This window comes from Manis pentadactyla, chromosome 16, assembly GCF_030020395.1.
Source record: "Manis pentadactyla isolate mManPen7 chromosome 16, mManPen7.hap1, whole genome shotgun sequence".
NCBI classification, from domain to species: Eukaryota; Metazoa; Chordata; class Mammalia; order Pholidota; family Manidae; genus Manis; species Manis pentadactyla.
The window spans coordinates 35,490,847-35,518,765 of NC_080034.1; the positions used below are offsets into that span (position 1 = coordinate 35,490,847).

A 27,919-nucleotide genomic window follows, 5' to 3' on the forward strand; every position below is an offset into this window, starting at 1 on the left:
CTGACCCAAAAATTCCACTGTGTGAATTTATCTTAAAGAATTCAGAAGGACAGAGCTGTGTACACAAAAATGTTTGCTTTAGGATTATTTGGAAGTAATGTCCAATACAAGAATGAGATGTACTCACTTGATAGCATCCACAGCCATCACAAATGATGATTTCAAAGACATAGGAGTGTCTATGATAGGGTCTTTCAAATTGCAGTTCAGTATCAGTTAGCAGGCATGAAATAATAGGTTTCCTGCCACCAATTTTATTTTTAATGAAATAGACTAGAAGATACCAGAGTATATCTCAGGTGGTAAAGGTTTTTATCAGGAAACTTTGGTTTTGTTTATATGGGTAACTGGGCCATAACACAAAATAATATTTTTTATCATAGGGTCACAAACATTGGGAAGGGCACAGGTCTACAGGGTACTCTGTACAGTAGGATTACAACTGTGTAAAATATCATGCCTGAAACCAAGCCTGGATGGGAATACACAGAAACAAAGATAGGAACAGTGTTAAAAGTGGTTAAAGGATGCTGCTTTTCCTTTACAAGTTTTCTGTGATGTTTGTAGGCTCTTCTAACAATAAAACAATAAAAAATGAGTAAGAACAGGAGACAAAAAAGGAGGAAAAACAACAGAAGGTCGTTATCATATCCCAAGGGGACAAGAAGCTCAAAGTGGGGTTCTGGGAAAATGTTTCAGGATGAGCCTTAAAGGTTGGGCAGAATTTCATTGGGGAGTGGGGTTTGGACTCAGACTGGTTACGGTGGTCACTAAAAGGACTGGAGGGCACCAAAAAAGAACATGGGGTGAAGAAGAGGCTCTCTGTGATGTCAAGCGGTTTTGAACTAGGAAGGAAAGGAGTTGCTCCACCTCTGGGCGGGCCCTTGTTCCTCCAGGGCCAATCTAGTTATCCTCTCTCCACCCCAAAGTTGAGGCTCCAAATAAGAGGTTGCCCCTCATAAACATGGCCGCGCCAAATGGCCCTGCCCCTCAATAAAATGGTGACCCTAGTAGCCTCCCCCTCCCGCCCCCTGGGCGACCAATGAGAGAGAAGCACGAATGTTTGCGCGTGCGTGCTATCACCAGTGGGCGTGCCCAATAATGACTGGGGGATCCCGGCAAGTAACATGACTAAAAAGAAGCGGGAGATTCTGGGCGTCGCTCTGGAGGTGAGGGGAGAAGGGGGAGGGGGGCACATCGTTAGTTGCCTTCTGCCCGTTTATGGGTAGAGGGTCGGCCCGGCTGCAGGTTGGAGGAGGGGCCTTGGGGAGTAAGTGAGGGTGACACGGGGTTTGGGAGAGGGACGCCATGGCCGTGATAGGGCCCGATGGGGTACCCGGAGGTGAGGGGCACGGTGGGGAGCCGAAAGTTGGAGAGCCTCAGGGGCCGCTAGAGATGGGAACCGGAGGTGAGAGGACCTGCAGACCAGAGAGACTTGGAGGTGGAGGGGAGCCCCAAGGAGGGCCGGACAGGGAAGTAAGGAGGCCCCGAGGGGAGGCGTGTAAATGAAAGAGGACCCGAAAAGGGCGGTACTCGGAGGTGAGGGGACCCCTGAGGGGTAGAGGTCTATAGACGAGGGGATCCCAAAAAGTGAGGGAGCCCTTACTGTTTAGTATATTACCAAATGGCTTAAATATCCCCTGAGATGGGAAGTTTTCCCCAGGTACAGAAGCTTGTAGCTCGAAAATTACTTTGGTAATCTGTAGGAATTTACAGAGAATTCTGCAATTCCATGTTCCCAGAGAGCTTAAAAATAATTTACTGCATATGAAAGGGAAAGAAAATTGATGCAAATTGAGCAACTTCTGTATGCTACTTTATTTGCATTCTCAGTTAATCTTCACTATAAGCCTATGAGATTTTTGCAGATGAGGAAATAGGTTTCAAGGAGAGCCCAGGTTGAAATGCTGGAAGAGCTGAGAACCAAGTACAGGTGATTAGCTTTCCGGTACATCTTGTTTCCCATGTGTTACAGTTTACAGTTCCCTTAGAGCACCCTCCCAGGACTTGCAAGGGAGATACAGGGTAATAGTCTTCTTGAATTTACTACCAAGTTCAGAATGCATTAGGAAGCATTTGTAGAGCTTGTTAAAAACAGAGTTCAACTCTCCCCCACCTGGGGTAATTCAGTAGGACTTGGGTGTGCATTGTCAACAAAGAATCTGCATTTTTAACAAGCTACACACACCCATGCTGATGTAGGAAGGTTTAGTACCTCCCCTTGAGAAATATTAGTCTACTTGGTAAGAAGAAAGTGTTTATAGAAATGCAAATCTCCCAAAAGAAAATATAGATGGTAAAATGAGATGGTGCTGTGTAGGGAAGAGCATGGGCTTCATAGCTTATAACAGGACACAATAAGCTGCTGTTGGAGAGAAGCCCCCAAATTCAGAGGCTTTAAGAACAAGAAAGTTAATTTTTTCCTAAGAGGCTAGAGCAGGGATCAGCCAACTTTGTAAAAGGTCAGGTAGTAGGCTCTGTGGGTCATAGGGTCTCTGATGCAACTACAATTGATTTTCATTGTTCACGATTCAGTATTTGTGAATTTTCCTACTAAAATGTATTTGTAACTCCTAAATCAATACTTGTAACACTTTTACTGTAATTCATGGATAAACTCAAAGCAGTGAAAAATTTGAGCCATCTGAGGCCCACCTACCCTACCAAGGACAAAGCAGTGCGCTTCCTCCCTGTTTCATCACTTATGCTGTAAACAAGTTCCTTTCTGTAGTCTATTTAGTGCCATGGTTTTTGCATTTTTGTGCTTTTTGTGGGTGAATTTGCTGTTTAAAATAGCCCTCAGGTGTAGTCCTGTCTAGTTCCTAAGTGCAAGGAAGCTGTATGTGCATTACAGAGAAAACACACACATTAGGTAAGCTTTGTTCAAGGATGTGTTACAGTGCTTGCTGTTGGCTGTGAGTTCAATGTTAATAAATCAGCAATATAAATAGGGTCCCTTTAAACAGACACACAAAAACCGAGGTTTTGTGTTGATCGGTTGACAAAAATCTTGTGACCAGAGGTTCGCAGGGACCTAACCTTGTTCACTATTTGCTAACTCACTGTTGGCAGCACCTTTATGGAACATAACTACTACAAATAAGGAGAATCAGTTATACCTAAGTAGGCCTGGCTGTCTTAGCACAAAAGCAGACATAGGCAGTATGTAAATTAATGGGTGTGGCTGTGTTCCAATAAAACTTTTACTGACCAGAGCAGTCAGTGGACTGTATTTGGGCCATTGGCCATAGTTTGCCAGCCCCTGGTCCAGAGTACCAGGAAAGTAGTGCTTCTGCCATATTCCCTCCGTCTCATAATCCTGCCGTCCCCCAGGGTCTCATTGTCACCTCAGAATGAAACTAGGTGGCACCCCATTGGTGTTCACTGGCAGGGAAAGAGAGAGTGGAGGAAGCATACCCACTGGGAGGCCTGGACCCAAAGTTCTTGACTTTGGCCAAGATGCCCACTAAGATGCAAGGCCTCACCTAACCTCAAGGGGACGCTGGGAAATGCATTCGTGGCGAGGAGGCCACAGGCCCAGCCCATCTTTAGGAAAGAACTAGCTAGTGTGTTTCAGTAAATAGCCTGCAGTCTCCAGGGCAGATTGCAGTTTACTTCACACTGTGGTTTTGAGGATTAAATATGTGTAAAGTGCCTAGCACGTGCCTGGCACAGGGTGATAATCAACAAACTACTCTTATTAGTAGCCCTGGTGGTTCTTTTGCAGCTTTGCATCACGGCTAAGTCAACCCCCTTGTCTGAACTTGAGTTTTCTCATCTGTAACATAAAGGACTTGAATTTCACCAGGGGTCACCGGTTCACTGACTAGGGTCCAAATAAAGATCACAGATGTCTTTTGTTTAGCTGACATTGGTTTTAAGTGTTTTTAATTTGGTAGGGTGTATCCTCTCCTAGTGCCTTTACCAGTCACACGTGCCCATTTTTATTCTTTACCTATTGATACCAATATAGACATTTACATTTGCCATCTTAGTCTCCAAGGTTACTTTTTGTTTGGATATTGTCTTGCCAATGGATTTAAGGCCCAGGTAAGTTCACTATGGGTTCAATGGGACCAAAGAAATTACAGAATGTTCTTGGGGTGAAAGGGTTATACCCAACTTTATTTCCACGGTGGCAGGTCAATCACTAAAATCTCATTCACTCAGAGCGAGTCTGCATGCGACAAGCCAGTCTCTGCCTCTGGGCCTCTGTCCTGGGCGCTGCCACCACTCCAGCCTTTGCTCGCCTGCAGCCTTGCAGCCGTGCCACTGTGCTGCCCAGAGCACTGGGCGGGGCTCTCTATATAGAGTCAATAATGACACATTGCCCACACGTGTGTAGTGAGCTAGCCAACTAGGGCCAGGTGAGAATCCTGGCCACAGGAACCTTCATTTTATCCACAGATATTCAAAGATTTGAGATGTTTAACTGTGTGCCTTAGGAAAAGCCTGGCATCTGGCTAACTCCCCACCTTGTTCCTCCACTGCCCCCAGCAGATTTGTGCATTGAATGTGCACTGATGCTCAGTAGCAGTGGATATTGTCCTCTTATTAAAACTCGTGTGCTTAGTGCCAATGAAGTGGTGATTTAATCAAAATGTTTGTTAATCTGACTAGTGCAATAAAACCCCCACAAGTGAATGATCTCATCACCTGCAGACCATCTCCACTTGTTGTAATGAAGCAATTACTGAGCAGGCAGCACTCACCCTGAGCTGTGCTGGGCAGTCACCTCCTAGGACAACCAAAGTGCCTCCTAGCCTCCTCCCCTCGTGGCTTCTCTTGAGGTGTCTTAATTCAACTCATTTGCTACCTTGTGAGATCTCACAGTTAGAAAAAACTGGTTATGAGTTTTAGCTTCTGAGAGTTAATTCTGACTAACAAGGGGATTATAATTCAGATGAGAAATCATCAGTCCTGGTACTAATTTTAATGTTGTGTGGGAGATGGGAAAGGTTGCATTTCAGTCTAAACTGATAGGGTTTGGGCTGATGTAAAACCTGTTTGTTTTTTAATCTCTGATAGTAATGAGCTCATACTTGGTCACTACTTTTCTTTCGCAGCTGAACCATTCAACTTCGTGTTTTCAGATGTTTCAATAGCCAGTTGGTCTTAAGGTAACAAATTGTGGTTTCTTAGCAGACATCTTAAAAAAGATGGTTAGATCTAGTTCCCTAGTACAAAAATCCATCAGTTTGGGAGCTTTTGGCTACAAGGTATAGAAAACTGACCTCAGTGACCTAAGTATGTAGGAGTATAGCTTTTTTCCCATAAGAAGAAGTTTGGACGTAGCTGGCTACTGGCATTGGTTCAAAAGCTTAGCTAAATCAGGGCTGGTATTTTTCCATTTTCTTAGCTATTTCTTCAGTAGTCACAAAATAGCTGTCACAGCTCCCCGGTCGTCATATCCAACTTTAAGTCTGGAGCAAGGATAAAGAAACTACAGCACGGTCCCTTTTATCAGCAAAGCATAAGCTCTCCCAGGAGTCTCCCAGCTGACTTCTGGAATGTCTCACTGGCCAGAACTGGGTCATGACCAGCCTTAGCTGCATCGAGGCTGGGAAAGCATCTGTTGAGCTTTTCTAGCCCCTGTAGTGGAGCTGGGCAAAGGGAAGGGGTTGGGAAGAAATGTTGTGTTAGCCAACTAACAGTGTCTGCTATAGGGAGTAAAAGTTAGTGGGAATTATTTAAAATTCACTGGAATCTCTACCAGAAAAAGAGGCCAGGATCAGTGACAAGTAAGGAGAGGTGGTAAATTGAGGGGAAAATATGGCCTAGGCACCAGGAGAGGAGATTAGACACTTAAAATTATTTCTTTAATGTCAGCCACTGCTGTAAGCCCCCTACAGGCAGGGAGGGGCAGAAGCACCAAGTTGTTTCAAGAACTGGCCCCCTTACACAGAGGGCAGGGAGAGACCAAAGACAGAGGCAGGCCACTTCAGACAGGTAGGTGGCAGGTTTAATAAGGGAACTTACATGTGAGGCTCGTCTTGGGCAATCGCAAGTAGATCTCTGCACCCACACACCAAATCTTACAGTTCATATAGAGGCCTTAACTGGGTTCAGTCACGTACACCTTGCAGATGGTCTCAGCAACACATTGCTCTCTCAAGGCTGCATCCTTGAAAATAGCTCCCACTCTGGGAACAGTGCACAGAGAACATTCCAAGGATGGGGAGGGGGTAAGGAGCCTCCGATTGCCCGGGTCCAGATTGAGGGTCAGCTGGTGGTCATGGCCTCTGGATGACCTCCCCAGCTCAAGAGTGGATAAAGAGAGCCTTAGTTCTGGAACAGGCCGTGCACAAGGCCAAGGGGAACCTACCAGTTTTCTGAGACAAGGGATAGAAACAGCTTAGTGGACTGTCAATAAATATTTACTGAATTGGCTTGAGTGGCTGGAGGAGGCACTTGAACTCTCTGAGCCCTGTTGAGTGGTTTGCTGACCAGAGGTGAGGAGGCCACCGTGGAACAAGCAGGTGGGCACTGCCTTGCTGGGGAGCCACTGGCCAAGGGGCTGGGAGAAGGGTTCACAGCCTACGGACGGACACTGTTCAAGGGCCACCGACCATTAAATGAGCCTCACCTGCTGCTAGGCGCCAGCGACAGGTCGCCATCGAGCAGGTGATTTCTCTCAGCAGCCTGTGTCTGGCTCCGCTCCACCTGATGGGGGTCAGGAGACTAAAACCTCATTACCTAACACGGCTGGATGTCAGCATGTGTGGAGTGGCTGTTTGCCAGCATCTTAATTAATGAATTCATAAGACATAGAGTGGATGCCAGTTCTTGAATAGTGCTTTGAGCCTTTCAGCGATGAAGAAGCTTTTGCTAATTTATCAAAAAAACATATATTGAGAGGGAAAGAAGAGAAAACAAACCCCGAACAGTTCTGGCCCAGGGACAGCTGAGGGCTCCAGGCAAGGACTGACTTGGCTGTACGTGCAGAGCCGCTCAGCACACAAGCAGGTCCTACACGGCCCTGTGTTCCTGACCCTGCTGCCGGGTGACTCTCTAGAGAGGTGCCAAGTCCCTCGGCGCTCTGCTTTTCCTGAAAATTGTTCGTTAAAAATGGAGAAGGTTTACTATCTTCACCTGCTCAGCCTGGGAGAGAAACTTGTGGTGATTCAGGGAACTGTGGGTGGAAGTTTTTGTGAGCCCCGTGAGCCTCCTCCACAGAAAAACATCCCTTAAGCAACATCAGGGTAATCGACCCTTTGCGGTTTGCAGCTGGAAAATCAAGGCCTGTGACTCCCATGTGACTTGACTGTGGCCCAAAGGCCCCAGATGGAAAGCCCCAGCACCCTTGCCAGAGACTACATGGACAGGTGTTCTGGCTTCTTTACCCATTACAATAAACGTCCTGGGACCTTCCTGACTTATGAAAATGAGTGGATTTCCAGAAATCCAGTTCCTGGGGCTAAAGATGAAACAGCTGACACCACTCTCAGGGTTGTGAATTAGCAAGTGAAAAGAAGGGCTTTGATAACCCATTGGGGGAAGGAGGACTCATCAGGTCCAACTAGCCCACGTATTTCCTTCTGGAAACTGGGTCTGTTGCATGAGTTTTGGAGGGTGCTTTGGCAGTTCAGACAATTTAGGGGTAGGCAGGGATGTTTGAGGCTGGGAGTCAGAGGGTAATTGCCTTCAATGTGATGAGGACAGATGCTCCTGTCTCACCGTCTCCAAGCAAACAGACTTCAGCCAGGTTCTTCCCTCACAGAGAGTACACCTGTTATGTGGGCGGAGACCAACTAAAGCCCTCGTACAAGATTATTCAGAGTAGAGAATCTCTTTAAGCCAGATCAACAAGCTTATCGATAAGCTTCGACTGGGTGTGGAATGACTTTGCTCCACTGAACCCTTCTTTGTCATGAATGTTTTCATGAGGGATTTTGGGAAAAGAGCTTGAAGTGGTGAAAAGACCATCAGCTCTGAAACAGGGAAACCCTGATTCAGACCCCAGTTCTGCCACTTCCAATTACGTGACCTTGGGCAGGCTACTTAGAATCTCCGTGCCAGGAGTTTGCTGCCCTGTAAAGGAGACAGCCCCTTTTTTGCAAAGTTGGTACAGACATTGGTAGCGTACATGGAGCTGCCCACAAACTGTCTAGCCCAGGCAGAAGGCATTGAGTTTGTACCCAGGAGCTGAGGGCCGCAGGGCAGGTGGCTCTCTACTTTCTCAATGTGGGGCGGGGGCTAACAGCACAGACTGCCCGGCTCTCCCAGGGGCTGGCTGTATGACTGTCTTGCCAGTGGGTTTCAGCCCCAGGCAAGTTCACTATGGATTCAATGTGACCAAAGAAATTGACAGCAAAACGTTCTTGGGGTGAAAGGGTTATACCCAACTTTATTTCTAGGTGGCAGGTCAATCACTAAAATCCTGCTCACTCAAAGCGAGTCTGCATGCAGCAAGCCAGTCTCTGCCTCTGGGCCCTTCTGTCCTCACAGCCATCCTCTGGGCCTCTCTGCACAGTCGTCCTGCACAGCCATCATCTGGGCCTCTGTCTTCGGCGCTGCCACCACTCCAGCCTCTGCTCCCCTACAGCCTTGCAGCCCTGCCACCATGTCGTGCCCCAGAGCACTGTGTGGAGCTCTTTTTATAGAGTCAACAGCCATGTATTGCCCACAGGTGTGCAGTGAGCTAGTCAACCAGGGCCAGGTGAGAATCCTGGCCACAGGAACTCTCATTTTATCCACAATGACCCTGACAAATCATGTCTTCTCCATGGCCCAAGTTTGTGCAAAATGTGAGGCTGATGCCATACTCAGCCCAGTGGGTTATTACGAGCATTCTGTGAGTGAATCCACATGAAGAGCCCAGAGCAGGGCCTGGCATATAGCACGTGCTGCGCAATAGTTGGCTGCTGCTGGTATTGCAGCTTACTTTCTCATGGGCTTTTGCTTCCAAGGCTGCTTTAACTTGTGCCATCTAGACATGTGAAACTCTGTGACTTGAATCAGGCTCAGGTACCCTGACATCGTCCTTTTTATTAGGTCTCAGCGTCCATCAAGGACCTGGCCAGGCAGGTATGGGATACACCTTGGCTGCTGCCTGACTCCTGAGGTTAACCTGTTACAGCAACTTCTGTCACTTGCTGACCAGAAGCTCCTAAGAGCAAGGCCAGCAAGACTAGAAATGACTTCCTAAACCAGACAGTAGTGGCCTTCGTGACCCACAGCCAAGCCATGAGGGTGCCTTCTGCCCTTTCCCAGAAGAAAGTCTGCTCTAGACAGGGGCCTCTTAGAGAGTGGGTGGGAGCCACCTCCCAGGCTGTGAAGATGCTCATGGGAACACCATTCAGCCACCTTCAACAGGAGAACCTTCGATAGGGGAGTGACAGCCTGTGGCTCATGCTTGTCAGCAGAATGAGCTGCACTTAAGGCAGCAGCCAGACCCAGAGCTGGCCCCCGACGGGCTTGACCTGACCAGTGTGCTAGGCAGTTATCTGTTAGCTGGCACTCAGCTTCCCTGTCCCCAAAGAGACCTCGGTCAGGACTTTGATTCTGGGAGACTCCTCACTCCTGAAAAGATTCCTCTTGGGAATGTCAGACAAATTTTACAATTTCTCTTAACACAGCAGTTTTATGGTGTATAGAACCCAAGGGAGACTTCCCTAAAGCTCTGAGGATAAGGTGTTGTTCCCCAAGTCAGGTGGCAGAGGGGATTTTGCTCAGGTGGCCCAGGGCCACTGAACTGGTAGTGCAGTGCCATGGAGCACCCAGCACCCAGTAGTGCATCCGAGGGGGGCCTTTAGGAAGGCCTCAGGAAGAGTCCCAGCCCATGGTAACCTCAAAGAAGAGGCCTCTCTTCGCTTAGCACCCGCCAGCAGGAAAGCAATGGCCCTGTTTGCCTGGGGTTGGGGCCTCTGCTGAACTGCCCAGATCTTTGCGTTCTTCCCAGGGACCGCCCCCATCACTGTGAAGAATCCTTGGTCTTACACTTTGCCCCACTGGGCCTGCTCTTCTGCCCAGTCTCAAAGCCACACGCCAGGCACCGAACCCTCAGTCTGTGGGTAAAAAAGGCAGTGGGTCTCCTGCCCGTGAAGGAGGCCTTTCTTGTTACAGCACAGACTTCCTGAATCCTGTCTCCAGAGCCCCCTGGGGCCATCAGCTCCCCCTCAGCGGATGGCTCCTCACATCCTGCCTTATTGTATCTTTCTCCCTCCCTTTCTCCTCTCTTTCCCTTCCTACATAGGCTCAGACCAGCAGTCCTCCTGCGCAGGTTTTAGCCACTGCTGGTCTCAGGGTCAAGAGCAGACTTTCCCACCACAACACCCTACACTCACCACCTACTTGGAAGGCCCCTGGACTGCTTGCACACAGGTTTACACCACACCTATCAGGCCCTCAACTCTGGGTGCGGTGCCTGAAGGCACAGTTTGCTAACTTGAAGGGAGCTCACCCCACCACCTTTCTGTCTGCTCAGGTCCCTTTCCAGCTGTATTCCGCCTGCTGACTGACACCTCAGTCACTTAGTCACAGTGTGGTTTTCCCTGTATAAAGACGGATGCTCAGTCTGAATATTAACATAACACATGCACACTTCTTAATGTTATTGTGCACTGGAGGCACGCACTCCTCTGTCCCCACACTTTGCCTGTGGCTGTTGTAGCCAGCAGTTCTGCTCTTAGAACTCCAGGAACTCCCAGCACCCGAGCCAGTCTCACTCCGGCCATGCTCTTCCTGCCAGGTGACCCACTCTCCAGCCTGTTGGGCAGGGGTCCTGGGAGCCTCCCTGGCCTCTGGAGGGTAACCTCTTCACACTGGAGTTGGTCCGATCTCTCTTATGGGGCCTTTTTCTGCCTTCATCCTGGGGCAAGCCCTGTAGTGGTGCCTTTATCTCTGATAATGGTGTGGATGAATCCAGGCCCTGGCTGCCGGGCCTCCCTGCCACTCTGCATCTCCTCACATGCCCAGACCACAGCGGAGTCTGTTCTGCCCTTGGACACTGCTCTCGGCCTCTCTCTGTTGGGCTCCACCAGGCCCAGCTTCCGTGGCTTGGCTGGCTCCACAGCCCCAGTCCAGCTTCATCCCCAGGGGGGAGCATAAGGTTTCCAGCGTGCTGTGTCCTCAGCTGGCTCACCTCGCAGAGTGGCCTTTCTGATGGTCTAGCTTGCAGCCGCCCCGCTCCAAACCCCTCCATGGACTCAGAGGATAGTCCATCTTTGCCAGAGAGACTCTCCTTCCCACTATCGCCAGCCAGTGACCAATGAAGATTTCTATCCATAACATTCCTCACCTATCTTCTCTTACTCTTGCCACAAATTGTTTTCTTTGTATTCCCCAAATATCCAGTGAAAACCGCTTCTGGTAATAATGATAGCAGACACTTACTGACTCTACTATGTGTGTTAGGCACCATGGTGAGCCCCTTACATGTATGCCTCATGTCATGCTTATAACTCTGAAATATGAGACACTATCTTTGTTTTACACATGAATAAACTAAGGCACAGAATTAAGGAAATCACTTAGACATATGACAAGTGGCAAGCTGATGCTCCTGATTACAGCCTACACACCTTACTACCGTATTTTTCAGGAACCACAGTTTCAGGTTTCTGGATACCTGGGCTCCCAACTGCTTGCCCAGCTCTGACCCTTATGCTTCTAAAATCTTCTTGACATTTGTCTCATTCTGTTCCTAACCCGTTGCCCTCTCTCCTGTTCCTGGCTCACTTGTCCTCTGTTGCCTCCAGCCTCATGACAGAGAAAACTAACCAAGGATTATAGATTCACACTGGGGAGTCTGTAAAGTGAATAATCCATGTACATGTTACTAAGAGCTGACTGAAAATCCAAATAGGGGCTTTCTTCAAGGCCTACTCTCTGGGTCCTGTCCCCCGTTTCTGGCCCAATTTTGCTGGCCAACTCTACTTTAGCCACCACTTCTGATCACATTCACAACTAAAAGATGCATCCTGACCCTCCCTCCCTGCCTTCTTTGCAGCCAGGAGGTCACCCAGGATCTTTGCACCCATCATTGCTGCTCAAGAGCTGGCATCTGCTTCAGCAAATGCTGGAGGGTGTTTGACTGCCAGCGGGGTCACCTTCTGAGGATGGGTTTGTGGTCTACTGGGGAGCCTCCTGACAATGTCAGCCTCCCCTCACTCAGCCCACATCAGGCAGCTGGGTTATAAAGAAGGGAACTTGCTATTTTGAAGGGAATCAGAACTGTCAGCAGGACATAAATATTCATAGAGGAAGGTTAGAACTCAAGTCCCTAAAACCTTGATTTATGTTGGTCCGTTTAAGCCTCATTAAAAAGTGGTAAATGAAAGGGGATATTCAGTGCAACTGCAGATAAATTGGGCTTGTTCACATAAAGGCCTCCAACTGCCAGCTCCACAGGCCCTTCCCAGAGCATGACAGCCAGTTGGTTTGGCCACTTGTGGTTTGCCAAACTCAGTTTAAAGACTGTGCTTAGCATGAGTTCCTGGCCTCACTGGGCCAATTACCACTTGTCTGGGCACCTGGTAGCCTTCCAGAGGTGTTTAGGGATGGGAGTCTTCAGACTGCCTTCTCCCTAGACTGACATGCATCCCGGGGCCTGGCACAAGGATCCGCGGAGAGAACTCTACCCTGGACTGGCTTGCACTGGGTGATCTGCAAAGTACATAATCTCTGTGCATGTACAGTTGCCTCTCCTAGCTCCTTCCAGCTCCTCTGGCACAAACAGAGGGTTCTGGACTCCAGCCGCTACATGAGGCCTAAATCCATCCCAGCCCCTCAATCCCACATCCAACCTTCTCATTTTTCATGGCTACATTCACAAAGACTTCAGTGGGCCAGGCCTTGTGGCCACAGAGAAGAAAGATGGCCACCGGGCCTTCCAGAACAAGAGTTGCAAAGTCAGGCACCCTAGGGGTCAGGCATGTTAATGAGTGGAATGGGCCAGTCTGAGCTAGACTTGACCCCTTGGGCTACAAGTATACAGCCCTGTCCTAAGGGCTCCCAGAGTTTGGAAGACAAGGTTTGGACATGTAGCTGGGATGACATAGTATGTGCTCAGCGTCTGAAAAGGACTGATGAATTTGTAGCCGAGGGCAGCAGAGAAGGCCTTGTGGAGAAGGTAAGAGCTTCAAGAATTAAGCTTTGTTTGGGACCCTGGTGGAATTTCGTGTCTTGTTTCTAAACCACGGAGCAGAAAAGGCAAGTCCGAGGTCCTGAGGAGCTGGGCTATGTGCTGGGAGTGGTGCCATGATGGGGGTGCTTCATGGTAGCCTGAAGAACCTGCTCCTCCCAGTTGGGCTTCACTAACCTTGGCATCAGGCTGTTGCTGTTCCCTGACCCTGGCTCCCCGATGCCTGTTTCCCTACAGTGCAGGTTCCAGGATGGCCTTTGGCTTCCCCAGGTCCTGGCTGGGGCTGTTTCCCAGGACAGCCCTCCCTTTGGTGCCCATTAGCAGAGAAATTACACAATTAACCAGGCAGTTAAGACTGCAGTTGCTCCCTCCCCAAGGACCCTGATTCCGGAGCTGGAGTTGGCAGTGGGCTGGGACTGCAGGGAAGGGGGTAGTTGGTGTGTTGTTTCGGCCAGGCACTCAGCTGAGGGAAAGGGGCAAGAGGCCCAGAGACTTCACATGCAACTCTCCTAACACAGGCCCCAGAACACCTGCCTGGGACTCTGGGACTCATACTTGGAGTCACTGACTGCCATCTCTGTAGGAGCCATTCCAGAAGAGACTGGAGCAGAGAACTCACTGACACCGATAGAGGAGTGTTTCACCCCGACTCCTCAGAAAATTGATTCCATCTGGGGAGCTTCTCCCATTTGGGAAATAGAAGTCATATTTGTTATTCTTCCTAGGGATGTGGTGAGAGTGAGTAAAGCCAGATGGAAAATCATGCATTACCGGGACCCAAGGCACTATTCAGTCACTGCTGTGAGAGATATGGGACCCTCTGAACCTTCCCATCCACTGAAATCTAGGCTCCTGCCAGCAGGGCAGAGATGCAAAAAAGGCAGGCCTGGGCCCAGAGAGGTGGCTGATTAGACACCTGTATACAGATGAACTTTCAAAGCCAAGCACATGATACCAGGACCCAGGCTTGGATGATCTGGTCCAGTATTTTATAAAACTTCAACACAGCTCAAATTATTTCCCCAAGAACACACCTCAGAAACTATAATCCAGACAAATTGGAGAACTAATACCTTTGGCAACCAACCTTTTAGGAGCTTAGCTGTTTTGCCACATAAGTTGCAGGTACCTTGACAATGGGCAGAGTTGTATTTTTCTCATGGAAAGATGTATATTCTTACAACTCTAAGATTACTTTAAGATGAAGTGTTTCAATGTGAAAAATACCTCTGCTTTCTAGCCCCTAGATGTCTAACCCCCACCCCTCAGATATCTGGAGGGCTTTGGAAAGGCAGCACCTTCCAGCAGCAGCTCCTATCATTCTAGAATGCCTTGTGTGTTGTGGCCCACATGAGCATGTGCTGGGGTGACAGCTAACAGGCCCTTCTCCTATCTGCCCTCAACCCACTTTGGTCCAGAGGGGCAGGGCAGCTCTGGGAGCCTGAGCAACTCCCATAGCTGTTCCCAGTGGGGCTCAGGCTGTAACCTGGAGAGGCCAAGGAGAGCAAAATAGAGGTGATTGGGGGGAGAGGGGTGCTGTCCAAGACAACTCTTCGAGGCTCCTCCTTCCCATCCTGGGATCCCAACTGTTTCAAAACTTGTGAAGCTGTGCCCCATCTGTCTGCTGGGTGTGCTGTGTGTTTCAGATTGATGGACTGGAGAAAAAGCTGTCACAATGTCGGAGAGACCTGGAGGCTGTGAACTTCAAGCTCTATGAGGCAGAGCTGAGCCCAGAGGCCAGGTAATGCCCCTGCACCCCTCCCTGGGCCTCCTGTATCCATCCCAGGGTCCTGGCTCTGAACTCCTGCCCCCAGACCCGGACTCGTGTCCAGCCTACCCTGGTGTGCCAGCTGCCCCTCAGGAGTTAAGAAGGAAAAGGGCTTGAGCCATAACACTCCTTCCCCCTCAACAGGAGGTCTTTGGAGAAAGAGAAAAGCAGACTGATGAGCAAAGCATCAAACTATGGTAAGAACTCCTTTCCATTAGCAGCCCCACCCTCTAGCCCTGGGGCCAGGAGGGGACAGCCAGCCCAGGAAGCCTACAAGGTGATGGGGATCAAGGGAGGTCTTCAGGGGGAATCCAGCCCCCAGTACGTTGCAGGAACCCACTGGAAGGCCAGCACGTCTGCTCCTTTGTCCCAAGGGAGACGGAGGCCTGCTTGGCCGTTTTTCCCCTTGGAGGATGAGGTGGTATGGCTGGGTAGCCAGGTCCAGAAGAGACTCACACCCACCCAGACCTGGAAGGCGTGTCCTACCCTACAGACCTCCACTCCCTCCTAGTAGAACCCTGGGATGGGTGTGGGGGGCTGGGATGGAAGAGGAACCTCCCACTTGGGCGCTGGGAAGGGCTGCTGTGGGTGGAGCATTGCTGCCACCTTCTGGGCACTGGGGGCAGAGCCAGGTAGAGCCTAGGCAGGGCCGGAACCAGAGGGGTGGCTGCTGGGCCTGCCCTACCAGCATGGAGGATAATGGTCTGCAGAGGCCCCTCAGACTTTGCAGTTGTATTGTCCCCTTGGGGGCCAGACCTGGCTAGGAATCTGCCCTAGAACACTCCACATGGCAGGGAACTTCCCAGAGGGACCAGTTTGCATCAACACTGCAAGCACAGGGCACACCTATCCCTGACAGGGCCCCGGGCTGTCTCACCTGCCCCAGAGCTGGTGTGCAGTAGCTCCCACCCCCTCACACAGGTCGGGTGGAACACTGCTCAAGCTTAGCAATTTCCATAGAATCATGGCATCACCACTCAGCTTAGCCTTCACAGAGTCCCAACAACCTGCGTGCCTTAATGGAGGGATAAATGCAATCTGTGGCTGCACAATAGCAGGACTGACTTCCTCTAGAGGTGAGCCCCAGCTACCTTGTGGGCTACAGAGTGCTTCCTCTGAGCATCCCTCGTTCCTCCTTAGCTGGGCTTCCAACAGAGGGCAGGCCTGGAAGTACTGATGGTGTGGCCCCACCCTACATCTACTCCAGTGCCAGGCTCAAGGGGGTCCCAGCTGCCCTGAGTTTCTAGTCAGATAAATGAGACACCCTGGACAGATAAGCACCACAGAGCCTACTCAGTGACAGGCCATAGGACTCACCTGACGATGCCATGCCACCACCTCTCTTGGCTTTCAGGTGTGGCCTTTTTGATGACCCCCTCACATACTACATTCTCAACTTCAACTGCATTTGAAGAGAAATGGTTGAACAGCACTGGGTGTTGGGACTGTTTTGGGCTGGGATCGGTAGCCAAAAGGTGAAGATCTGGAGAGATCAAGGAGTGTCATTTTGCGGGTACATGAGTGGCTGGGAGGGCACACTCTTCAGCAGAGTGTACACCCAATTGTGAGAGAGGCAGAGGCAGGGGCAGATGAGAGTGGGAGATGGGACCAAACGACCTGTCCACCACTGTTTTCTCCCAGAAAAGGAGCTGAAGTTGCTTCAGCAGGAGAACCGGAAGAACACGCTGCTCTCTGTGGCCATCTTCATCCTCTTGAGCCTCATCTATGCCTACTGGGCTGTGTGAGCCTGAGATTTCTCCACTCAGCACACATTTCCCCTTGGCTCCCTGGTCGTGACCAAGCAGGCCCTTCAAGCCTCAAAAGAACCAAGGCGCAGGAGCATTTGTCCCCACCCGACACCTGGGCAGGCCTCCTGTCAGCCTAGACCCCTTGCTTGCCTTGGAGCCTGGGTCTCCTGAAGGACTTTATGCTGGCTCCTCCCTCAGCCCCAGGGACAGGCAATAAAGAACACACAAGCTGCTCCTGTCTGCTGAGTGAATGTCATGGTCTGACTGAAGCCAAGGGACAGTGGGGGCAGCTCAGGAATTGAGGAAGACAAGCTGCTCAAGGGAAAGCTCTCAGCTTAGAACTTGGAGGAGAAAAGGGGCTGTGAAGGTGAGCCCCAGCTTACATGAGGAATAAGGAGATAGTATGAAGCACTTTCTAAGCCAAAACTGCTGGGGGCCACCTCTGGGGTGTGGGCAATGCTTGGGCTGAGAGGCGAGCACTGCACCTCCTGTCTGCCACCTCTGCCAGGTACATGGTCTTGCCCTGCAGTCAGTGCCACTGCCTGTAACTAGGGCAGAAAAAATGCAGCCTGTGCAGCCAAGGGTGAGTTGGGGGCTTGAAGTGATTGTATGGGGTCCCATGGGAGCAGAGAGCGCATCCATTCTTCAAGAGGCAGGCAGAGCTGGTAAGGCGTGGCAGTGACCAGTCAGCCTTCCAGCAGCAGTGGCCACTCATGCAGGGTTTGCAGGGAGCAGCAAAGAGCACCTGTGGCCCCTGAACACACCCCCAGAGCTGGTGTGCAGTAGCTCCCACCCCCTCACAGCACAGGAGCCGCGATGGTCAGGAATGGAGGCTGGGGTGAGGCGGAGCACAGCAGAGCAACCAAGAGGGTGAAGGGCCTGGGTACCCAGATTATACCAAGTGAAGTGAAAACAAGGAAAGGAGTTGCCCCAGAGCTAAGGCTATGGAAGATCAACGATGGACCCTCTGGGCCAGGGTGAAGGAGCCAAGTGAAGTGCAGGCGGGCTCTAAGAGGGCAGCAGCTCAGGAGTCACAGATCTGGTGGAGAAACTCTAGCTGGGAGCCAAAGGGAACCATCAGCTCCTGCACATCCCCACCCTGGAGCAGGCGCACAGGGGAGGTGGGCCTGGGGTCAGAGAAACCATCTCTCCCTCTCTTCTCCAGTCTAGTGACACTAATTGGTCTGACACCTCTGTTATTTTAGTCACACAGACTGATCCTGGATTATCACAGTGCCACCATGGAGCGAGCAGGTGTGATTTATGTAAGGGGGAAGGTGCCTGCCTGCCCCTCTGGGCTGTCAGTTCATTCATTCTCCAGTCCCTGCTTCTGACTCTTCCTTGGGCCTCCTCTCTGGCAGCAAGGAGCATCCCTGGGAGCCTGATGGAGCCCAGGATCTTGGACAAACACTTTCCTCTTCAAGTACAGCTTCCTGCCCTTCACCTCCAGCCCAAGCTGTTTCACCCAAGCCAGACTTCAAACCACTGAGGATAAACAGCAGCAGCCCCAGCACAGAGCAACACAGAAATTAAAAATATGTTTATCTTTAATGATCCAAGATTCTGCAAGACACACTGATAGACCCAGAATTGGGTGGAAATACAGCAGCTCAGCAGTGCTGCCAAACCTGGGGCTGTGCGGGAGGAATGCTGGCTGGAGACCCCAAGGTGGAGTCCAACCTCCTAGGGAGCCTCCATGCCCTATCTCCGTGGACACCAGTCACACTGGGATGGGACCCAAGGGAGCTGTATGAGCATCTGAGAGGTATATCTTCCCATCACAAACCACGACAGTCGCCCCCAATCCAAAGCTGCTGCCCAGCTTCCCCTCTTCCCCCTCCACCAAGATAGAGGAAATGAAGTGACCACAAAAGGACAAACAAAAGCAACTGTACCTTCTGCTGGGGAAGACAAAGGGGGTGTTAGGGTGGCTATGGCAAATGGGGGTGCCATGATTGCCAGAGGGCTAAGTGTGACCCAACCCCAGAGATACCCTCTGTTACAGTGGGGCCACTGCTGCAAGGGCACAGAAAACGGCAGGTTTTCAAGGCTGCTCTCTCCCCCTTCTAGAACTGCCCAAGGTTCATATAAAAAGGGGAAGGAAAATCTCTTGGACATAAACATGAGCAACATCTTCATGAACATATCTCCCCAGGCAAGGGAAACAAAAGCAAAAATGAACAAGTGGGACTATACCAAGCTGAAAAGCTTCTGTACAGCAAAGGACACCACCAATAGAACAAAAAGGCATCCTACAGTATGGGAGAATATATTCATAAATGACAGATCCGATAAAGGGTTGACATCCAAAATATATAAAGAGCTCATGTACCTAAACAAACAAAAAGCAAATAATCCAATATAAAATGGGCAGAGGAGCTGAACAGACAGTTCTCCAAAGAAGAAATTCAGATGGCCAACAGACACATGAAAAGATGCTCCACATCACGAGTCATCAGAGAAATGCAAACTAAAACCACAATATCACCTCACACCAGTAAGGATCACCACCATCCAAAAGACAAACAACAACAAATGTTGGCGAGGTTGTGGAGAAAGGGGAACCCTCCTACACTGCTGGTGGGAATGTAAATAAGTTCAACCATTGTGGAAAGCAGTATGGAGGTTCCTCAAAAAGCTCAAAATAGAAATACCATTTGACCCAGAAATTCCACTCCTAGGAATTTACCCTAAGAATGCAGCAGCCCAGTTTGAAAAAGACAGATGCACCCCCATGTTTATCGCAGCGCTATTTACAATAGCCAAAGATTGGAAGCAACCTTAGTGTCCATCAGCAGATGAATGGTAAAGAAGATGTGGTACATATACACAATGGGATATTATTCAGCCATAAGAAGAAAACAGATCCTACCATTTGCAACAACATGGATGGAGCCAGAGGGTATTATGCTCAGTGAAATAAGCCAGGTGGAGAAAGACAAGTACCAAATGCTTTCACTCATATGTGGAGTATAAGAACAAGAAAAAAATGAAGGAGCAAAACAGCAGCAGAATCACAGAACCCAAGAATGGACTAACAGGTACCAAAGGGAAAGGGACTGGGGAGGATGGGTGGGAAGGGAGGGATAAGGGCAGGGGGGAGAAAGGGAGCATTATGATTAGCATGTATAATGTGTGGGGGGCACGGGGAGGGCTGTGCAACACAGAGAAGACAAGTAGTGACTCTATTACATCTTACTATGTTGATGGACAGAGACTGTAATGGGGTATGTGGGGGGGACTTGGTGATGGGGGGTGTCTAGTAAACATAATGTTCCTCATGTAATTGTAGATTAATGATACCAAAATAAAAAAAAAAATAAAAAGGGGGATGGGGCACAGGAAGGCTCTACAACCCCAGGAGGCAGTTACATCCACACTAAGCTACCTGCAACTGTGTCTTTATGTGGTGTCACAAGAGGTGGGGCAAACATGCCTCCCTTCCCGGCCTGCGGGACTGTCAAGAGGTCCAGGGCTGAGAACTCTAGGGAAGACCAGGACAGGAGGTGAGAGGAGACGAGAAAATCTTCAACTTGGCAAAAAAACAGCAAATTCAAAAAAACAAAACCTTGATTTGTACAGCAGCTGCTCCTGGCCAGCTCACGACAGTGGGCTTCCACCAACTCAGGGTTGGCCCAATAAAAAGGTGGGCAAAGCAGGGTGCATGCCACCCTCAGGGCAGTACACAGAACTCAGAAAAGTGAGTACAGGATACGGGAGCGGACCGCCCCTGCCGCTGACGTCCTCCACTGGCCCCTTGTGCCCCGGGCTCTGACCTCCAACATGCCGGAGGAGCAGCATCCTTCAGGCTGAGTCCTGGCAGGGGACACAGTTCCTAGGCAGGTCTCCAGGGAGAGAGGTCCAGATGTCCCAGAAGGAACGTGTGAGTGTCCTCTGATGGCCCCCGACTGAGTTCTGGGGAAGATGGGGAGAAGAGCCCCACCCCCAAGGCCAGGCTGCAGTGACTGCTCCCAGTCCCTTCCCAAGACGGGGAGGAACCAGCGCTGTGGGCCCCATGCAAAGCGCCCTGACTCAGGGCACAACGGGGCATTTGGCAGGGTGGGGGTCCTCAGGCGCTGTGCGTCTGGATGAAAGAGAGGACATCCTCCTTGGACAGCTTGTCTGGATCCTGGGGCTTCTGGGAGTCATGCACACGGATGCCATCCCCCCATTCCCAGAAGAGCCGGCCATAGTAGCAGATGCTGGGGAGGAGGAGAAAGAAGGTCAGAGGGCTGCACCCAGGTAAAGCAGGACCAAGAGGTCACCACCCCACCCCTGGCAACTATGCCTTAGCAGGTGGGTATTCTTAAAAGTCAGAGGTGGGGAATCTATGATTCCAATTGAGGGTCTTCTCTCTGTTACCAAAAGGTACCCAAAAGGCCCCAACTCCTGCCTACCTTCCAGAACCACTTTTCTTACAACCAAGCTGTTGCTGCCAATTGTATCCAACTGGGTTCCTACACTTCCTGATAATCCTGGTTTATCTGCTGCTGATAGAGCAGTGTAAGTGTGGTGACAAAACTTGTGTCAGTGGCTAATTACAGGCACATAAGGGCTGCAGGCTGCTGTCAAAACCTACGATCAACAACCAGGTAAATGGACACTAGGCTCTTGAAAAAGGACAACTGGGACCCTGCGTCCTGAGGGGCAGAGCTGGGGCTCTCACCTGCCCACCACTACCGCTAAGTCATATAGCAGTGGCTGCTCCATGGGGCAAATGTCTTGCCTGGGTGGGCCCTTCATACCCAGGACTGCCAACTTTCCCAGCAAGTCCTGGCATGGCTCTAGCTGAGCATAATTGCTACCCAAACCCAGCCACACCCTGAAGGGAGCCACCATGCCCACCCTTACCAGGAAGAGCCCAGCAGGTGTGGGTGCCCCAAGAGGGCTGGCCAGTGTCTTGGCAGGAGTACCTGGGGCTGTGCAGGGACAGGCCCAGAGAAGGGCTACTTACTGAAATGGAGCAATGGAGTCTGCAGGGAGGTCAAAGGTAGAGATCTTGGTTTTCTTATTGTAGAAGAACTTTCTTTTGAAGCTTTTGCTGAATCCCATGGTCCATGGTTCTGACAGCAAGAAGACGGAAAGAAGCCCAGAAAGAACACAGAATTCCATGGGGGTAGGTCAGGCCAACATAGGGATATGCCTTCCTCCGCTCATGTTCTTCCACTCCCCTCTCCCAAAATGCAGGCAGAGAACAGCCTGTCAGGATGCAGCCTTCATTATCAGCCCAAAGGGGCTCCAGGAGGATGAGGATAACCACTTAACAACCACACCCCAGTCCTGCCAGCCTGTCTGCAACATATCTCTGGGACCCCGGCAGAGGGAGCAAGAACTCATTCAGAGGGCACCAAAGAAAAAGGACTTCACAGGGGATGTAAATGCCAAGCTTAACTTTCCAGATATGCTGCCTATTGAGAAGTCCCTTTTCCCGACATAAGGACCCTGTGTGCACACACGAGTTGGGCTCCTCTTGCCCCAGCCCTAATCCAACCCCCAGCACCCCACAAAGAACAGAAGATGCTCAAGGAACACAGTCCCCTGCAACATGTACTGAAAAGAAATGCGAGCCTGGCTGCCACCCACCTAAATAGGGAGCCCTTCGATCTGGCCCAGGCAGGGTCTGGGCCAGTCACCTTGTCTGGGGGTGAGGGAGCAGGGAACACTCACTCATCACCCACCATTCACTGTCCTGACGATGTAGAGGCCAGTGGGCACAAAGTGCCGGTCATCCCGCCCTGTGTAGCTGAGCTTTGGTGTGCCACTGGAGCCCTTGATGATCTTCATTTCTAACCTGATTGCCCAAGCAGGGGTACAAACAGGACATATGAATGCGTTTGAGTGTGGGAGAGAGAGAAAGCCCTAACATTAGTCTGGCTAATATCAAAACCACACCAACAACAGCCTTTTACAAAGCTAGACCTAAGAAACTGAGGTAGATGTAAGTTGCTCCAGGCCACACAATGAGTGAGTGCAGTGCTGGTCTAGAACTCAGCCTCTGAACTCCAACTAAGCAATGGAGGCAGGGCAGTGACAGATGCCCCACTATGTGGCTGCTGTTTGGGGGGCTTCAGGGTGACACCAATCCAAGTAAGATGTGAGACCACAGGCACCACTGGGTCTTCAGCCCACCACCCACATCACTGTGGCTACCGAAGAGTTAACACAAGCATACTGCGACCCAGCCCAGCTCCCTGGCCATAGGAGCGCATACCCAGGATGAGACCCACAGACTGAGCACCCAGCACACTGCTAAGAGTATGAGAATGCAGTTATGCCCACTCCACCCCTCCAGGCTCAATCTCTCTCAGCACCAGGAGCTGGGATTTACAGTGTTTCAAGCAGCTTGCTGCTCTGCCCCTCACAGGGACAATCATAACTATTACAGCATCAATGAGACCATATTTCTGTCTGGCACACACCCGCCCTGCTCCCCTCCTGACAGGGTACTGAATCAGCTCTCAGTTGGGGGCCTCTTTGCTATACTGGAGTCCCACTAAGGCAAGGGAGGTGGGGATAAAGGCGGCCTGGCAGAGCCAACTCACCGCCCCACCTCTTCAAAAATGCTGGACACTCTTCCACGCCTCCTACCCCAAGTCCTCCAATCCTGAGCTACGCTGGTTGAGTCACTCACCTGACAAAAATCTTCTCCATCTCCTCCAGCCTGTATACCTCTTTCACCCTGTGGATAGAGGGATGGAGAGAGGAAAAAGGCTTCCTGGGGAGACATTCTTATCCACACAACAGCTGGCAGGCTGGAGACTGCCTATCCTCGCACTCTGCATGGGGCCCCTGTACCACCCAACCCACCAAGAATGAGCCTGTTGCACTGCTGTCCTACACAGATGAGTCCTAAGTTTCAAAGTTGCAAAGCACCCCCTGGGGCCTACCCCAGGGCAACTGGAGAACACAATACAGTTTTGGAAATGGAAGGGAGAAAGAAAGGTCCAGCAGACAAAGATTCTGCCAGCATTCCTACCAGGTCACCATCACTGCAACCAGGGTTCAGAACACGAAGGTCCAGGCTCTTGCCCAGTTCTGCCTACATGGATTTTAGGCCCCAACCCCCCACAATAGCAGTTACTTCAAAATAATCCTGACAGGCCTACTACCATAGGGAGTGGGGGCCCCTACCCAGGGTATAGGGCTCCTGTTTGATTCCCAGCTCTCCACTTCTGGGGCCCCCGAACATGCTTTTGGAACTGCTACTGAGTAAGGTTTCCAGAGACCCAACAACCAGACCACAAACAGTGGAGGCAGGGTCCCTGGAAGCTGTGCCTTGGGACCTGGCAGATAAGACATTTTAAAACACAGGAAGCAATTGCTTTTAGACTTTCAGAAGACATCTGTAAAGTGTAGGCTCATTACTGCATTTAATTTGAACTAAGTTAAGTTATATTACAAATAATAAAAATGATTTTGATAAATGTAAATAGACACCTCAGTCTTTGGTCATATGAAGCCCCAAAGGTAATAACCTCAGACTCTGGCCCAGCTTGGAAAAGTCTGTTCTCCAGCTATCTGCTCTCTGACTATCATCATCCTCTCCTCCCTCAGAGACCTGGAGTTTTGACACTACCTAACATGGCAGCAAACCTTGGCCTTCTTCCTAAGCACCAAGAATCCCCCTCCCTCAAACCATCTTTCTCTTTTTCATGTTCAAAACACCGGCATTCCCAGAGCACCCTTTTCTTACCTGAAAACACTGAAAAGGCCAGGTGATATGCTAATGATACCCAAGCGTGAATATGCAACTCAGAGGTGTGTTAGCAGCTCTCAGAAGCATATGCGTCTTAAATAAGGACACCTTAAACCCTAGGAATGAACCCTGTGGAGGTCTGCCCACTGTGACAGGATAGGGAAACACTCTGGGACAAAGGAGCCAGCACCCCCAAATTGCTCATCAAGTGCAATCTTACCTCCAACACCAACCTTGCCTGGGTCCTCTCCAAAAAGTCCTCCCATCCCCCACAGGACAGGGAAGCAGACATTGGCCAGAAAGAAGCAATGGGGAAGGGGGATTAGGGAGGGAAAGACGATATGCTCACCTGATGGGATTCATGTCAGGCCGACTGGGCTTGGAAACAGCTTTCACGAATTTCTCTGCAAGCTGAATTCTACAATCCAAACAGAGTCAAAGGCAAGCAAGGGTGCTCTCACCCACACTTCCACAGCACCAGCAGGAAAACACTACTGAATCTGCAGAAAAACTGCTCCAAGAGTCAGCAACCATGCTCCCCAAGAAGCCACAAGTACACTGACATCTTTGCACATGCCCTCTCCTCTGGATTCCAACCTCACATTTCACTACATCTTGGTTGGTTCTCCTGAGGTGTCCTTTCAGCCGTGCTCAGTCACACGCTAGAACCTCAGTTATCTTTACTGTGGACGTCTGCTCCATCACCGCCTACCAGATACCACCACACACTCACTCAGATGGACCGATTTAAGAGAGACGTCAACATCGTGTGTGTGTAAAACGTCCCTCTCTTTTGTCCCTTTCTAACAGCTGGTTAGGCGTCCACCCACAAACAAAGGTGCCTCTGTGGGAGTTGTAGGATCCAGATGAACTAACTTAAATGGGACCACCCAAGCATAAGACACACTCTTCAGAGATCTTCCCTCTCCCTATAAGGCCATGCTTTTGCTCAACCTTAACACAAACACTACCTCTGATCTGAACAGCTGTGGCAAAAATGAAGTGTGCTATTACCTATAACAATCAAGGCCTAAGCCCTAGCAAACTGAAGTGCCAACACCAATTTCTCACCCTGCTTTGAACTAGTCAGTGGATGGCAGAGGGAAACTCTTAAGGATGTCCTTAAACATAGAGGGCAAAAGTGAGGGGCCAAGCCTCAGAGGCTGCAGCCACACAGCTACCCTGTCCCACTCACCCTCCCTCCCCAGGGCCCAAGTCAGACCTTTGGTTAAAATGTTGCTCCCTCACATCACTGCCATTCAGCACAAGGACATCAAGGATGTGGATGGCACTAATCTTCCGCTGGGCCTTTCCCTGGAAGAACAAGTACACTGTCCACCCTGCCAGGGACCAGACTGAGCCCACTCTGCCCACTGTGGCATGCTGGCCTCCATTCTACCTACAGACGGGGAAGGATAGGGCTCTAAACACAGGATACTTCTCTTGCCTGCCTCCCAGCTGATGCTCAGCACCAGACTGGCCCAGACTTCTGGGAAGGCAACCATCTGAGGCTTTGGGTGATAAGCCCCTTGAACCTCAAACCCAGTGAGGCTGCCAGCATGGTGATCCAGCCAGGGTACTCCAGCCTGGGCCTGACTTCCCACCCTCACCAGCTGTTCCCACTGACTATTCTGAAAATCACTGGTATGGCTGTTAATACCCAAAACTCATGGGAGATAACAAGTTACTTCTTTCCCAAGGGATCCCTGGTCAGAAACTAAATTGACAACAAAAAAATACCCAGCTGATCCACAAGAGCCCTTGACGCAGAGATGATTGAGGTCTCCTCCTGCTTGTACACTGACTGTGGTCTTTCTTACCTAAATATACAGTGGCTTAGAGCAACCACTCAAGAATAGGAATAATTACAAAGCCTTCCACTGGCCCTGGGCTCTGTCAAGCACCACATCCAATGTAACCCATTTGACTGAGTGGGGAAAGGGCCAGGCTCAGCTGTGTCTCACTCCCTTAGCTGGCAGGACCAGAACACATGATTGAACCACCTCTGACCTCCCCTTTCAGCTCATGGACAATCTCCACAGAGAGCAGAGTGTCCCGGGGCAGCTCTGTCTTCAGGTCCAGCTTGACCCAGCGGTCTGACTGGCGGCCATCCCATGTGTAGATCTGGGACTTCTATGGGCAAAGAGAAAGGACCAAGTCAGACAGGTATGGAGGTTGAGAAGTGAGAGGCTCAGTTATTGAAAGGGCTTTTGGCTGGCAGCTACAAGCTGATGGGGTCAGGAAATGTCAGAGGAAAACATCCAGAAGAGTTTGTCAGTTATACTTCAGTGATGACAGTGCTGTCTTCCACTGCCTCAGCAGAAGAGAAGTGGAAACCTGGCTCAGTCCTGGTGGTAGGGAACAGGCCAGCGGAACTTTCAAAAAGGCCCAAGTCCATGATTAGGGGCCCTCAAGAAAGATCCAGCTTGGGGAATGTCTGAGATGGGTTTGGTGAAGGGTCCAGAGAACAGAGGAGACAAAGTAAAAATTGAAACAGATTAAGTCTGAGAGAGCACAGAATGTGAGGAAAAAAAGATAAAATTATAGAGAAAGACAAATCAGAGTGGAAAGAAAGAGTAATAATGACATTACCCAATTAAGTAAGATATAGAACTGCTAAGGCTTTCCCTTACCCCGTTTTAGATTCTAATGGCCCTAAGGATAGATGGTGTGTTTCTAAGAGGGGATAACATGAGTGTTGGTGGTGTTGTAAAGTAATGGCTGTATGGGCTTAATCCAGATTAGCCTGCTACCACCCTAGAAGCTCGACATCACAAGAAAAAAGGTAGTGCTCCCTTTAGCAATGCAGAGAGATGAATAAGCAATACGTGAAAAAATGAAAGAATGGATGAATGAATGACACCTGGCTAATTCAGAGGAGGAAAGGAAGTGAAGTTTCGAGAAATACCTTCCCTGGGGTCAAAGCCCCAGTTCCACGGTGCCAAGAGCACACAGACCAAGTGAGGCAGGCAGCTAGCTGTCCTGCCATAGACAGAGGGCAAGATTCTACCGCCCCAAGCTGGATAAGAAGCCAGCTGCAGACTTACCCCCAGGCCAATGAGGAACTTCTGCTCGCTGCCAGACACCATGCAGCGGTAGTCAAGCACAGGGCGGATCTTCTCCAGGGTTTTGGAAGTGAGCAGTGTGGGCTTATAGCTGAAGATGTCGATCTCAGTGCCCTGCAGCCCCGGGTCAGAGAAAACACGGCTGGGTTGGGGGAATGGATAGGCACTCAGTAAGGGTGCCTCTATGGGGAGTGGGGTAGGCTGGGAGAAGTGAGGGACCAGAAGCACTTGCTGTCTCCTGCAGTTCCTGCTCTACCTAACCACGCACTAAATGGAATCTAATTCCATCTGCTTGGAGGGTTCCTTTAGGACCTATTGGGAGAGGCTGGCAAAGGAAAGAACACCAAGTCCCTGAGTACATATCAATTTACCAGACCTATAAGGAAATGTCACCAGAATATAAAAGCCACCCCTTCAATAAAATTGAAGGCAAGGACTTGCCAGCAGTTGGTTTGAGAGCAGTTAAGTGATCTCTCCATCTCATTCAGAAGAATGTACACAAGCTATTCCTCTGAGACACCTTGAATCTCATTCTCCAGTCCCCTGACCCCACAAAAC

The 27,919-nt window shown here is 50.3% G+C and overlaps 2 protein-coding genes across 2 annotated transcripts in view; one reads left to right on the plus strand and one right to left on the minus strand.

The window, feature by feature from the left end:
* The first annotated feature begins 1,081 nt into the window (after positions 1–1,081).
* Positions 1,082–16,832, plus strand: CCDC167 (coiled-coil domain containing 167). Its single transcript, XM_036907132.2, has 4 exons — positions 1,082–1,169; positions 14,731–14,825; positions 14,997–15,049; positions 16,494–16,832. Exons 1-4 carry the CDS (start codon positions 1,128–1,130, stop codon positions 16,595–16,597), a joined length of 294 nt encoding a protein of 97 aa, XP_036763027.1. The 5' UTR covers positions 1,082–1,127; the 3' UTR covers positions 16,598–16,832.
* A 3,320-nt stretch (positions 16,833–20,152) lies between these two features.
* CMTR1 (cap methyltransferase 1) overlaps positions 20,153–27,919 on the minus strand; it is a 44,639-nt gene continuing 36,872 nt past the window's right edge. The window contains exons 17-24 of the mRNA XM_036907129.2: positions 27,344–27,475; positions 26,307–26,429; positions 25,519–25,610; positions 24,646–24,714; positions 23,232–23,279; positions 22,279–22,391; positions 21,555–21,663; positions 20,153–20,802 (exon numbers count right to left, since the gene is read on the minus strand). Of these exons, the coding sequence (XP_036763024.1) occupies positions 20,670–20,802; positions 21,555–21,663; positions 22,279–22,391; positions 23,232–23,279; positions 24,646–24,714; positions 25,519–25,610; positions 26,307–26,429; positions 27,344–27,475 (819 nt within the window). The 3' untranslated portion in view covers positions 20,153–20,669. The remainder of the gene's footprint in view (positions 20,803–21,554; positions 21,664–22,278; positions 22,392–23,231; positions 23,280–24,645; positions 24,715–25,518; positions 25,611–26,306; positions 26,430–27,343; positions 27,476–27,919) is intronic.

What these genes read in the sequence shown, in the direction of transcription:
- CCDC167 (XM_036907132.2), top strand. Translation starts at nt 1,128, where the DNA reads ATGACTAAAAAGAAGCGGGAGATTCTGGGCGTCGCTCTGGAG. An exon ending in TTCTGGGCGTCGCTCTGGAG is followed by an intron (nt 1,170 to 14,730) that starts GTGAGGGGAGAA and finishes TGTGTGTTTCAG; the next exon opens with ATTGATGGACTGGAGAAAAA. An exon ending in GAGCTGAGCCCAGAGGCCAG is followed by an intron (nt 14,826 to 14,996) that starts GTAATGCCCCTG and finishes CCCCCTCAACAG; the next exon opens with GAGGTCTTTGGAGAAAGAGA.